This window comes from Tasmannia lanceolata, unplaced genomic scaffold, assembly GCF_043159265.1.
Source record: "Tasmannia lanceolata isolate RefF3 unplaced genomic scaffold, GAP_Taslan_0.1 ptg000005l, whole genome shotgun sequence".
Classification (NCBI taxonomy): Eukaryota; Viridiplantae; Streptophyta; class Magnoliopsida; order Canellales; family Winteraceae; genus Tasmannia; species Tasmannia lanceolata.
Genome location: NW_027518682.1, coordinates 14268116 through 14282785, shown reverse-complemented (window position 1 = coordinate 14282785; position 14670 = coordinate 14268116). Strand labels below are relative to the sequence as shown.

At 39.8% G+C, this 14670-nt stretch overlaps 2 protein-coding genes across 2 annotated transcripts; one reads left to right on the top strand and one right to left on the bottom strand.

The window, feature by feature from the left end:
* Window positions 1-3495: 3495 nt before the first annotated feature.
* Window positions 3496-8751, bottom strand: HSFA3 (heat shock transcription factor A3). The gene is made up of 2 exons (XM_077379749.1): window positions 6029-8751; window positions 3496-5014 (listed from the first exon to the last, which is right to left on the bottom strand). Exons 1-2 carry the CDS (start codon window positions 6470-6472, stop codon window positions 3731-3733), a joined length of 1728 nt encoding a protein of 575 aa, XP_077235864.1. The 5' UTR covers window positions 6473-8751; the 3' UTR covers window positions 3496-3730.
* Window positions 8752-12265: 3514 nt separating this feature from the next.
* On the top strand, window positions 12266-14658 carry LOC143876375 (bifunctional pinoresinol-lariciresinol reductase 2-like). Its single transcript, XM_077378083.1, has 4 exons — window positions 12266-12604; window positions 13083-13326; window positions 14182-14385; window positions 14498-14658. The coding sequence occupies exons 1-4, from the start codon at window positions 12266-12268 to the stop codon at window positions 14656-14658; spliced, it is 948 nt and encodes a 315-aa protein (XP_077234198.1).
* Window positions 14659-14670: the final 12 nt, after the last annotated feature.

The following is a 14670-nucleotide window of genomic DNA, read 5'->3' as shown; positions in this document are numbered from 1 at the left end:
CTATCATAAGATGTAGTAGAAGGCCAGCTGCAGAAACAATTAATTTTTTTTTGAAAGATGACAGATTTCATTGATATTAGAAAAGCATTGGGGAACAGGAGTCCTGTCCTGCGTTACAAAATATCAATAAGATTGGACCGGGCATACCCTAAACCAGATAAGGTAAACTTAACAGAACAAATTCACTACCAAAACATTAACTTTTTCCTTCACCGTACCATTGCCAATCTTACCTATGGGTTCCCAAAAAATTCCTATGTCAATCCTTTTTACAATCCAAATCCCACTCATTTTGTTAGAACTAGTATTAACAAGACACCAGAAATTCATAGAACCAGAAGCAAAAGCACCCAAAGAGGCTCCCTCTCCATCGATCCATGTAAGATCAAAGAAGACACCAGAAACAGTTAAATTGATTACAGTTCTTTGTTCATAGTGGAGAGACAAAGGAAAAAGAGAAACCAGGCAGCTGAAATGTGGTGATCATTGCTTCAAATCCATTACATAAATCAACTAGGCCACGTTTGGACACCCACAAGATTAGTTTTGGATTTAGTTCATATTTTGAACCGGATTAGATCCTTTAGATTTCCAAATCAGCTACGACAGTGCAAAAAATTCCGATTTTCAAATCTGTTATGCGAGACATTATTTGGAAATCAATATTTGTGGCAACTTCCGGCAGCAGCGAGACATCCCTCTCTCTCTAAACATGTTCATGAAGATGATTGATGTAGTTTATATCCAAAACTCAGATCCAAATCAAAATACAAATGCATGAGGTATCCAAACGGGCCCTTACTAGATTTACCTGTACTTGTTTGTAACAGGTTTGAGGTTTTTTTAACATCAGTTCATAAAATGACTGAATAATACATTTTTTTTAATGGCAATGTGTCATTAATAGAGAACATAAAATATACAGGGATGACCGAGGAGGTCAGGCACTATAGAAGAGAAAACAGAAAGATAAAATACAACCCATCACGGGGAAGAAATCAAAGAGGTGGAGCTCATCTCTCTCCACTCCTTCCCTGGCAAGTCTAGCTGCATCCAAGTTAGCTGATCTTTTCACGTGATAGAGAGAGGGGGGGGGGGGGGGGGGGGGGGGGGGGAGGGGGGGGTGCACCGTTTAACAATGTAATTACGTTAAGAGAGTATCCCTCCACTATCACTCCTGTTTAGAACTGAGTTGTGTACATGATTTTAAATTTCAACCCGAACAGACACAAAACGACCCAAATGTTTCTCGCAAATGATTTTAAATTTCAATCCAAACAGACACAAAACTACAAGGCAGTTGCCCAAAAAGTGTAGAAACAGTATAAAGTATCTTGCAACTCGCAAGTGATCAAAATGGGTATGTAGGTGAAATAAGGTTCCTACACGTAGCATATTTCAGCCTACCGGATCCGGATGTAGAAATGATAATTTCACTGTAGAATAAAGAGATCAGTAATCAAGAAGAAGGATAACGAACCATATCGATAGTTCTCAAGTGCAGCATCATAAACAAATAAATTTATGACAAAAGAACAATTTCAGTGTCCTACCGGCAGCCCCTTTGCCAAAACACATATGATAGGAAGCAGTGGCGGAGCAAGGATTTAATGGGCAAAATAAGATAATATATTTAATCCAATCCGACCCGAGGTAGTTTTTCGGGTGGGATAGGGTTCTGGATTTAATGGGCAAAATAAGATAATATATTTAATCCAATCCGACCCGAGGTAGTTTTTCGGGTGGGATAGGGTTCTGGAAAACCCGACCCGCCCAACCCGAGTTGCAACCCTAGCATTAACGTCCCTAAAAATTAGTAGTGAAAATGCAAACCCCCCCCCCCCCCCCGCCCCAACATAAAAAAATTAAAAAAAAAAAGAGAAAAAAAGAGAAGGTTTTTGTTAACTTTTATGCTTTGGAGTTAACGGTTGCTTCTCCACCCGTATCTAAAAGTCAGCGAAAACTGGTTGGGGGGTAGCCATAAGAGGGGGACGGGGGGATATCACTGTCCTTTTTTTTCTTGCCTATCAATTATCTGCCCAAAAACATATTATAAAATGGAAAACAAAGAGAGTCCTCTAACCACTGTGGAATTTGTGGTTCAAAGTCCAAACCAAGGGGTTTTTTAATCTAAAGTGCAAAAGAAAGCTAATTTAAAGGGGTTTTTCACCTTCTTCTTCATCTCTTAAATTTCCCAAATCCCAACAACTCAAATCAAAATCGTACTCCACCTGCCTTCTCCCAGCAACCCAATAAAATGTATAGCGAAGAAGGTAGCCGATTCCAGTGTGGTGTAATGGCAGGGGATTTTTTTCTCATTAGGGTTTTACTTTTTCTTCATATTTTAGTTTTGCCCAGGTTGGGTAATCTTCCATGGAGCATGTTCCAGAAAGGATCCAACTGTTTGGTTTGTGAGATGTTCCATATATTTAAGACTGGTGGGTTTTTTCCATCCAGGGTGATTCTGAAACTAGAGATTGTCTGTCTCTCCAGAGGGGTTAGGGTTAAGGGTTTTGTGTTAGGGCTTGGAGATATGATCAAACAAATACTCGGGAGGCTGCCCTGAAAGTCGTCATCAAAATCATTGTCTAACAAGTATAGCAACAACGGAGATGGAGGCTGCCCCAAGCTATGAGAAGCAGAACTTATTTATAAGGAAAATAAACATGTGTTGTATTGTATTTGATTTCACTGACCCCTCGGGGAACCTTAAAGAAATGGATGGCCGAAGGCAACACTGGTCTCAGGAGCTTCCATAAGCTTCTGCAACTGGAGAGAGAGAGAGAGTCGGTGAGAAGAAGTTGAGGAAGATGAGAGAGGGGCGACACGCAGGCAAGCTAATTGTACAGTTGGGCCCACTTTGATAAAATAACACGAAAGGGCAGAATACAAAGGGGCGCATTTATCAGCTCGATTTTTAAGTGGTCGAAAGATGAGCATTTTTAATATTTTCACCACCCCTGTATTACTTTGAACAGCCCTCTTAACTTAAATAGTTAACATATTCGAGTGGGCCCATAAGAAATTTTTGCCTAACTCAAGGGGGGCAGCTGCCCCCTTATCCTACACGTAGATCCGCCCTGCTAGGAAGTAGGAAGTAAGAACATAGTTTCAAAACTCCCCCGTGTCAGTATTGACTCCCTGTTTCGAATCCCTTTTGCCTTGGCCACGTTGTTCTCCAAGTTTCATTTTGCCACCGAGTACTCGACTGTATCGAGTAGTGTCAACTAGGATTTGCTTTGGCCATAATTTGACCCGCATCTGCATTTTAAAACACTGCCTAGGAATGCTAAAAAGGGCAGTGAAGGACTCTGTGTGTCCCACTGGAAGTCTTGGTTTCACTGTCAAGAAACCTGCAGGATTGAGTACTCAAAATCTCCATTAGCAAAAGAACCATGCAACAAATGCACTGCTCAAAATTCTATCAATTCAAAGAAAGGAAATGAGAATCCACAAATTTCAGAATATAAAGAATCTTATGGGTATCAGAATTCATTTCTTAAGGAACACAATTTCAATTTCAGGAGATAAAGAATCATACGGGGTATCAACAATGAATTTCTTAAGGAACAGAAATGGTATGGTAGTACTAACACAATCACACAAACAAGATTTAAGAACACTGAGAACTAAAATTCTACAAATAATATGTTAATAATAAATCATCCAAAGTCCAGTAATAGAAAGAAATGCAGTCCGCAAGGGCACCAAGAGAAAGAGTAAACGAGGCCTAGGGATCCATGTTTTTAGAACTATCATGTTTTAGCTGCCTTGCTTGTGTTTCATGATCACCCAAAGAGGACTCATCACCAGCCCAGCTATCAAGTCCTGGGCCCGCATCTGCTTGCAGTGATCCAAGGTCCCACATATTGGATAACCCAGCCATACCTTCTGGATCTTGGACATCATAACTGAAAAGATTTTCCCAGACATTATGGCTTGGACTAGGATTACGACTCACACCAGTGTCAAAACCCATGTCCCAAATTTCATGTTGCTTAACAAGGCTATCAGCTGCCGGGGACATGAAAACTGATGTCATTTTCTCTTGAGATAAATGCTCTGGGAAAGAAACAAAATACTCAGTATTACTAGAGCCAACATTAGTTTGGGAGCTCACGACATTCTTCCCCTTGAAGAAGACATCATTAATGTCAAGAAAAGGCAACCCTGATATCCCCATTCCAATCTGATCGGAGGCTTCTACAAGTTCCTCCTTTAATTTTTCCGATGCAACATTTACAATTTCAGCCTCTGCACGAGTGACTGCATCAAGCCCATGTTTGCCTACCATATCATCAATGTCAAGAAAAGGGAACCCTGATATCCCCATTCCAATCTGATCAGAGGCTTCTACAAGTTCCTCCTTTAATTTTTCCGATGCAACATTTACAATTTCAGCCTCTGCACGAGTGACTGCATCAAGCCCAAGTTTGCCTACCATATCATGCAAAAGATAATCTGGAATCTGTTTACCCGTGTCTGATTTTAAGTCTGTCGGTAAGGATGTAGTGGCATCACTCCAATCAGTTTTATACCTCACAATCTGCCCTTCCACGGGTGAATCCAAATTACTTTGGTTTGCTTGATTTTGCTTTAGAAACTTCCTTTTTACCCTCGTCGAAGCAATCTCTCTATGTTCCTTCTGACTCTTAAGATGGGCTAAAAAGACTGGGTTCTGAAGTACTTTTGCCAAGAAAGAGACCATCTGTTTCTGCCTCTGCTCCGCTGCTTGCAGCCTCTGTTTCATAGTATCCACCTGGTGGGCCGCCACTTGATGCTCCTGCTGTAATTTCACAACCTCTTGCATCAATGCATTCCTTTCTTTTTTCAGATTTTCTACCTCACCTTCGATTCCCGCTTTCCCCATTTCAATGGAAGATCCAACATAGTGCCCAATCTGCTGGGTCTGAGATGACTTGCGCCTGTGGATGTTTTTCAACAAATGCTTCTTCCCTTGTAGGAAATCTTCATTTGCAAACTCCCATCGATCAGTATCGACCTTGCGAAAACCCTGAAGAAAACAGCCACATGGTTCAATATATAACAGAGAAGAGAGTGAAGGGATCATAAAAGAAAAGGAGTGCCTCAGTGCAGTAACATGAACATTATAGAAGATTTCACGAAACAAGGCAACTTCCTCGAGACCATCATTTGAATGGGTCAATTTTCCAAGACATAAAATCTATAAACAAGTTCTGCTATAAAAAGAAAAGCGCGTAAATAAGGGAAACATACAGTAAACAGCTTGGAAGTACTAAGCAATTACCAGTAACTGAAATATAGCACTACCTGCAAAAGCATGAGACTCCGTTCTTCTGCATAACAGAATCAAAACCTTAAGAGAAGGATATTGGTTCTGCTATAAGCCCCTTAACAACCACCGAGTAAATGAATAGGGAAGCCACAACATATGGGGGGCTTTTGAGTATAGGACCTCAAAGAACTCAGAAAATTACAGATTACTTTAATCCAAGAAAACCATTATAACTGTATGATAATAAAGAAATTATGTAAAACAGTACATTATATTCAACACTTAGTACCCAACATGATCAAATGACTAAGAAACAAGGAGAGAGCAAAAAATAATGCAGCTTTTAAATAAAATTGAAACTGGGATTTCGCTTATGGTTAAAAGTTCATAGAAAACCAGAAATTCTCAAAATAAGAAACACAACTTCCAAAAAGGCACAACACATTCCTTCTGCAGAATTATTGTTAGATAACCAAACAAACCACAAAACATGTAGTATCTGCAATCCATAATATTACTAATATCAAGGGAAAAAAAATGGATACAACAGAAAATTCTCCAATCTCCAGGGAGCTAACTATATACATCATCCTGATTCTACACAAAATGTCATCAGCAACAATCTACACAAAAGGTTATTGATCAAGTCTAATCACACATCAATAAGAAAGTTGGGAAATTACATAAGAGAAACATGAGAATTACAATTAAAAAAATAAATACGAACAGATTCCATCAGCTATCCTCGGCTGGGATCTTGCATTTACCCACATAAGTATTGAGTTGGCGAACGAAGCTGGAGAAATTGTTGTGTTTGAAATGTCGAGGAAGTACAGCTCTAGCAAACTCCATTGGATCCCAAACAACAAAGCTCTGTCCAGTCTCACCCCACGTAATGACAGGATCCAACGATGGATCCTCGATCAATTCATAAGTTTTTGAAAGAAATGGAGGGATCGGAACAGCGTGGAGAGATTCGAGGGGCTGAGGAAGAACCATTTCACCGAACGAGGATTTGGGAGCAGAAAAATCGCTGAAATTTATCATTGTAGAAGAAAAATCCCCCTGAAAAGAACTACTTTTCGACTCCATTACAGGAGAAGAAGATGATGGGGATGAAGATGGAGGTTCCTTAATTGATTTTTCTCTAGAAGAAGATCCAACGGTGGAAGGAAATTTCATCGGAGGAGAAAAAGGGTTATCTTTGGAATGCATTGGTAGAGAAAATTAGGGTTTAGGGTTTAGAAAAACAGGGGGAAAAAAATCTCCCTCTTTTAGCTGGGAGGATCGAATGACGGGTGGTTTGGTCGGTGGGAGGGTGTATTTATAGGGTTTAGGGTTACCGCCTTTCTGTGGAGGATGAAAAAAATCTAGGGTTTCTAGAATTTTCATTTTTCCGTCACGGCGGTGGTGGTGGCGAGAGACTGTTGACAGACGCGGGGAAGGGAAAAGATGATACCGACTTCCTGGCAGTTACGTTAGTTGCCGTCACCGTTTCCTAGTCCTCTCCCCGATGAAGCAAGGGTTGTGGCAATATCAATTCCATGTTCTTTTAATTGATATTTCCACATAGATATTTTTGTGCAATCAATATTCAATTCAACACCATTGATTTGAACTTGTAAACTATGAATCACATGGTTTTGGTCTCATGTAGATCCCGGATTCCATACGTAAGATCAATAACGAAAATCAACGGTTTACCGAATCCTAAAACAGGATGGAGGGATCAACGGCCTTGGAATGTTCTAGCCTCTAGCTCGTTAAGAGTCTTTTTAGAGCATTTGTCCTCTTATTTTTCTTTTCGTTTCAATACATAAAAAATAAAGCCCAAAGAAATGAGGCTAGAAAAAAGGGCCCACTTGTTGGGTGATCAAGCCTCTTGATCTGGTGGGTCCTACCAGTGTTTTCCTTAAATTGTGATATTTTGGGTGAAAAATATCACAGATTCTTGTTTACTAGGGGTGTCAATGGATCCAGACAGTCTGATGGATCATCCGAATCTGAATATTAATGAACGGGATCTAAACATATGATTAGGATCCGTAGGCATATTTCAGATCATCAAATCTGGGATCCGAAAATTTTTGGATTGTGTGTGGGCACGCCACAGATACCCATTGGATAGTCATGATCCGAAATGGTTTACAAAAATACTCTCAAAATTTTATTAATGCTAATCATTCTATGAAGGGTATTTTGGTCAAAACCTATCTTATCACTTAATGAATCGGATTGGAATGCTATTTCACTCATTTCGGTCGTTTCATTTCATACTTTCACGAAGGAAACGAGAGGGGTTTTGTTCTTTATGCATCATATTCTTTGATAATAGTTATATATTATATTTGTGTATGTAATTTTGATTAGTTTTATTGTTTACAAGCATTAATATACATATAGATTAAACATAGATAAATTTTTAATTTAGTTGAAGAAAATGCATAGAGACACACTAATAGTGGACTGCCATTCTATCTCTTTTTCAAAAAATTAATTGTTTACTTAGCTTAGTGGGACATAATAGGACACTCCGATGGACGGTCCGAATTAAAATGGATTGTGATCATGACGTGGAAAGTAGGATCCGAAGAACAATCCGACTCCGACCCGACCGACAACGAATTTGAATGGATCGTGACTGTGACATAGGTGGATCCGACCCGAAGTAGAACCGTTGACACCCCTATTGTTTACTTGCTGCCATTGTAGCCTCCCAACATGTGGGACCAATCAAATCCTAAATCTTTGATTTTTTGTCTCCATATACCAGACAAAAAGGAAATAGAAAAATCCCGTGCTTAAATACTTAGCGGCTAAGCAACAAATAAAATCAGGTTAACGTGGTTTTCAGCACGACGTCAAATGTTTTCATTTGGCAATTATGTGTCCGAGGAGCCTAGAAGGATGTATTAAGGTGATCTTGTGGAACATGGGAGGGCCTGTTTGAAACATGGAATCAATAAGATCACGAGGGCCCCATTTGGATTTCTAGAAATTTCCTAGGAGGTTTGAAAAAGAAATTCCTGCGGCCAAAATTGGCGATCAGTTGAAGTGGCTCTGGAAGATAGAAGATATCCCAAGATATCCCGGCCCAACGTAACAAATGGTAGACGACCTACCCGAAGTTGGCACTCCGGGAAGGCCCTCCAAAGCTTCTGGTAGTGACCAAAGAACTTTTCACTGTGAATAGTAAACTTTGGGAATTGGACCTTCACCTTTGAGCCTTAAGAGGCTATCTATAGTTCGAGGCTAAAGAGGCATTAGGGGTGAGATTACCCTAATGCCCTTGGAAACTCATGAGAGGTGAAAAGCGCTAATGGGTTGGTGGCATGATATTGAAGAGAGCCGTGGCTGCTTCGTGGAGGATACTCTTGAATCGAACAAAATTGAAAACGAAGATACAGAAGATACACCATGAAAATTTGCAATTCCTTCCTTCATAGAACAGAAGATAAAAGAGGAGCAAACTTCTCCAAACAAGAAAATTATAACTCAAATGTGGAATGCTCTTCATTGAGATATATTGCCCTTTTATAGAGGTGGAACCTTTCAGCATTTATAAATAACCTATGGACAAAAAAAGAGACATTTTTCAGCTTTTACACACGCACGCGAGTCATGCTTCCGTTAGGTAGACTCATAGAAGCCTACAGAAAAAAGAATTTTTTTTTTTTCCCAACTTTCACACCTAAGTTATACCTAACACCTAAGTCATGCTTCCTTTGTGTTTCCACACTAGAAACGCCATGGGTTTTCACATCTTGGGTTTTCACAGTAGAAATACCTCATTTGTCCAAGATTGATGAGGGATGTCGATCTAAGAAAGGCTTCAATCTCCTAGTGATCTTTCGATGATCGGCCTTCTGATAATATTGGTCAGTAATATCCTTCACCCGATCGCCAATCTCGGCCGTCTGATCGATGATCTGAATGTCTTTGATAGGCCAATCATTGATCTGGAGATTTCGGTTGCCAATCCCAATAGATTATGAGTAGGCCTGTAATGCATTTCCACTTTCATCTCTAAGAAGAGCGCCTACTCCTGTCAGTCCCCATAAATTTAACTTTCGATTGAAATATGAAATTTTGGGTTTCGGTCGAGAACGAAATTGAAATCGGGTATACCCGAAATGGTATAAAATTGACTGAAATTTAAGGAATTTCACTGAAAATATAGATTTTTATCGTTAAATAATACTTTCGGCTGAAATTTTCTATGAAATAAAATATTATTTTATTTGATTTCATGGATTTCACCCAAAATTTCGGTTTCGGTACGCTTTCCAAAACCGAAATTTGAAACCACGCCTGCAACTTTGGTTCTTTTGTGAGTCAACTAGTTATTTGTGCTTTTTTGTGGAGATTAGTTGACCGTTCGTCCCTCACATATTTGTGCTGAAAGTCAATTGATTCAATGTACTACTAGAGGGATCTTGTGCCTTTTGAAACAACCTGTATTCGTGTCATTTAACTTAGAGAGTTAAACATCTTCACAGAATTTACATGTACTATTAGCTGCCCAAGGAAAAGGACAGCTTACCTTTTCCTCGTGAAATCAAAGCAATTCTGAGTTTTAAAATCATTTCCTTTCGAGTGAAGGCCTTCATTTATGGGCCGCTTTACATACCACTAAAAAGTATTTGTATATAATTTTAGGGCACTGCTAGCAAGACGGGATGAGTCATTGACGCATTGGGGATAGGTCCACTAAAAGAAGGGAGCACATAAAGCCAAAAAATTTCTTGGAGATGGTCGAATAGCCGGTCATATCACCTGTCTTCATTTTCCCCCACACGTGATCCCATTTTGAAAGTGTTTTCCATAACTTTATGGGACTTGCTAGGGACCATCGCAGAAGCCATTTCACGGGCCAGGTGTAGCTTGAGAGAGCAGCCACGTAGGCTCACTTTTCAACAGATTTTGTCTTATTCACTTAAGTCATCTGAGGTGGCTGCTCTCTCGTGCAATACCCGAGCCCGAGCCTGCAAAATGCCTTCTAGGACGGTCCCATGCCTTCTACGATGGTCCCTAGCAAATCCCTAATTAAAGGGATTTTCTAGGCACATTAGACCGGCCACCTCGTTAATGAAAACATTAGCATTTGTCTTCATTCACGAGGTGGCTGGTCTGACGTGCAACAGACCAGCCACAAAAATCCTTTTGCAATGGAGCTTATCAAATCCCTTACAAAAGTCTATTTCGTGGCTCACTTCTCAGGACAATATGGTGCCCGTTCTCTCCTGAAAAAGTGAGCCGCGACATGGCTCTGTAAATTTGCCTGCTGAGTCACAATTTTATATGGGGAAGTGATATTTACACCCCTTCTGATCACCAGGGACACCCAACGCAAGCGTACGTGGCAATCAAAACCTCTGGATATTAGCCCCTCTTTAGTCAAGTATATTAGCCCCTCTTTAGTCATTGATACGCTGGGTGTCTCTAGTGATCAAAAGGGAAGTAAATATCACTTCCTTTTTATATGCATCTACTCTTCTTTATAAATTGTCTTACAAGAAAACGGTATGTATATGTGGGACCATTATTGATGCGAAACTGCATTCTTTTCGTCACAAATAAAGTTGACATTTATAAGGTCTTAAATAGCCTTATGCAGGCATTTTATAAATAATATATAAATTAATTTGCACAGATGAATGTAATTAGTAACTAATGGGAATGCACATTTGGAAGCCACCAAACTTATATTCCAGATACGGTTGTAAATTGTTTTATATCCATCTTAGGTATTGGCTTCCAAAGTAGACTTGTATCATATACAAATTGGGCTAACTTCTAGCAATCCGATGTGCGAATAAGGGTCAATTTTGGTCGTATCCAAAGAGGCCTTAATGCTCTGTTTGGTTGCTTGTAGATGGCTGGGAGAATTGGAGAAAAATAAGTCAAAGAGAATTAGACAAGAATGGAAGAGAATGAAAGATGAGGAGAATATTAGGAGGGAGATTTGTGAGTAGTGTTTGGTTGCGCAAGGAAATTAGCGGAAGATGTAGGGTGTCATTATCAAAATATAGGTGGAGGAGAGAGAAAAGTAGGAGAGAGAAAGAGAGAAAAAGAATAAGACAAGAATTTCTTCTAATTCCCCCGACAAATTTCTCCATTTTGGTGAAAAAAGGGGAGAAAACTATTGGGAGGGGGGGACATCTCCGCCACGTAGGCGCCACCTAGGATAAAAACCAAGCATTTGAAACTCCTACAATCCCCCCAAAACAACTAACCAAACATAGCATAAAGGTCTCATTAAATTGTAAAGATAAACGTATTAATTATTGGGATATGATCAAGGCCATGAGCACAACTACCTATTGAGTTCTGACTTGAAATATTTTAGAAAGAAACGAGGGACCTTACGAGAGAACAGGCAAAAGTAATGCTCTCCGGCACTTAGGTAGGATATGGCATGACGCAGGCGGGCATAAAATTCTCCCCTAGTAATATTGGACTAGCAATTAAAATCTAGAGAAGAAAATTCACAAGAGGCAAGAGGCATGCCTTAAGAGTGTTTTTTTTTTTTACTGTTTATAGGGTTTGACTTTCAAAATTTTAAAGTTGGATTCTAGATAGGGAAAATTGCCCTACGTCAATTATTAAAATCACCACCTATACCGAGTTTACCTATTTTATCCTTAGTTTAAAATAGGCCAAGTACACAAATAAAAACCCCAAAAATATAACTCTGTTCTTGAATCCCACTTGCGTGTTATTTATCTCATATGGACGTTGGTACAAACTGTAATGGGGTTTAACAAAATCTCTCTCTCTCTCTCTCTCTCTCTCTCCCTCTCTCAATGGCAGCTTCATATACCCAAACAAGGAGAAAAGGTCAATATACGTGGGAGTTGCACAACTTATGCTATTCATGATTTAAAAAACAGATTATTAATTGAGGATGTATGCTATAAATTAGCTAAAGATGATCCAAGAAAACCAAAGGAGAGAGAGAGAGAGAGAGAGAGAGAGAGAGAGAGAGAGAGAGAGAGAGAGAGAGAGATGGCTAAGGCAGGCAACATTAGCCGTGTGTTGATAGTAGGTGGCACAGGCCATATGGGTAGGAGGCTAGTTTGGGCAAGTCTCACCCTCGGCCACCCCACATACGTCCTCTTTCGAGAAGAGAACGTGAATGACATAGAGAAGGTAGAAATGCTTCTTGATTTCAAAAAAGCTGGGGCTCACCTCCTTCCGGCCTCATTCCACGACCCCCAAACCCTCTTGCAAGCAGTCAAAGAGGTTGATGTCGTCATATCTGCAGTTGCAGGAAACCATCTTCGTGATGGGATCTTAGAGCAGCTTAAGCTTATAGAAGTCATTAAGGAAGCTGGCCACATCAAGGTTTGAAAATTAAAGCATCTGTTTATGCTTGTATTTTACGAATAATGACAGATATATTATCAGTTTCTTTTTTTTACCAAATAACATCCTAGAAGATTTCACAAAACCTTTATCACTTAGTTTTTGACTTTTCGGGAACATATTGGCTGATGAATTAGTAATTGTTGTTCTTGTTTCTTTAGTACCTTTAGTGGTCACTTCAAAAAGAAATTTGATCAAATATGCTTGAAGTTTGAACATGGTTCTGTTTGTGTTGAGTGCGAGAGAACTCACCATTGGATTGTTGATGTGTTAGCTTGGCAATTGTTTTGATTAGGCAACTAATTGTGGTAGGTAGGTTAGATTATGATATTTCCATCTTTATTTTCATCTTTCTAACCTTATCTCTTCAATTGTCATTTATTAATATTATTTTAGGGCTAATTGTAACCAAATCAAGATTAGTGAAATCCTAAATCAAGGTTTTGTCTGTTATCAGAGGTTTATACCTTCTGAGTTTGGAATGGACCCTGATCGAATGGCGGATGCACTTCCACCCGGCAACCAACTTTTCAAGGATAAGAGCAAGGTCAGGAGAGCAATTGAGGAAGCAGGGATTCCATATACCTATGTGTCTGGAAACTGTTATGCTGGATATTTCCTTGGAGGTTTAGGTCAGATAGGACCCGGACTCATCCCTCCACCCCACCACATCACCCTCTTCGGGGATGGTAAGATCAAAGGTACATTACCCATGTCAATTCAAATTGTCCTTCCTTCTCTCTGGGCGTAAATTGTTGTAGTATAAATGATTAAATAACACCAAGGTACATTACCATGTCAATTCAAATTGTCCTTCCTTCTCTCTGGGCATAAATTGTTGTAGTATAAATGATTAAATAACTCCGACTCTAACAACTTTTGGTTGTGGGACACGGAATCAGAGCTATTGCCTCACGGCAGGTCCTGGGTTCAAAACCAAACAACTCTTTGATATTAAAAATACATGTGTACGGCTAACCCGAAAGAGAGGCCATATGTGTCACACTTAAAGCCAAACCAACCAAGAGGAGCCACATGTGAGGAGTGCTGAAGTATAAATGATTAAGAATAATGATATGGTAACCAAGTTGGGGACCAAGAGTGGAACCAAACAAATAGCCTCTCACCACATTATCTTTCCCTTGATTTTGGCTTTTTTCTCCATAAAAATGGCAAAAGTGTTGGGACCCGTGTAGAACTCGCCCTTAAACTAGCCGTTAAAGGGGAGGGTGCCCAAATCCTTATAAGCCCATCCACATCCATTCACATTACCGATGTGGGATCTTTGCTTTCACGTGGAACCCCCAACAAAAGGTACCCCTCTAATGCCATGTGGCATCTGGGGATTTGCTAAGTTACACTCTCTGTTCCACTCCCGGTCTCCATAGCAGCACTCCTTTTAAAACACATCTAAATCAATTAAAATCTGTCTGAGATTGTTCGTTCAATGAAAATTTCGACCCAAATAGACAAACCCAGACCTCTAAATCTGCTCTGAGATCTTAATCCTAGTTCCTAAACCATATTGAAATGATCATCCTTGTATGTTGTTGCAGCTGTATGGAATGATGAGATGGACATTGCAACATATGTATTGAAAGCAGTTGATGATCCGCGCACCCTGAACAAGGCCATATTTGTTAGACCTCCGGCAAACATATTATCACAAAAGGAGGTTGTACAAATATGGGAAAAATTGATTGGCCATGAGTTGCACAAAAGCCATATTTCAGCTGAAGATTGGTTAAAAACAATGGAAGGTTCTCTCTCTCTCTCTCTCTCTCACACACACACCATTTAGGGTGTTTAGCCATGTTTGTGGATTTCTTTGTACGAAGATGCATTATAACTCCTGTGTGGGTTTGGAAACAGGGAAGCCAGTAGGGTTTCAGATTGCGATTTCACACAACATTCATCTGTTCTACGAGGGCTGTCTTGCTAATTTTGAGTTAAGTGATGAAGAGGAAGCATCAAAGCTGTATCCAGATGTCAAATACACTACCGTTGAAGAATATCTGAAGCGCTACGTTTAAGTGTATGACTAC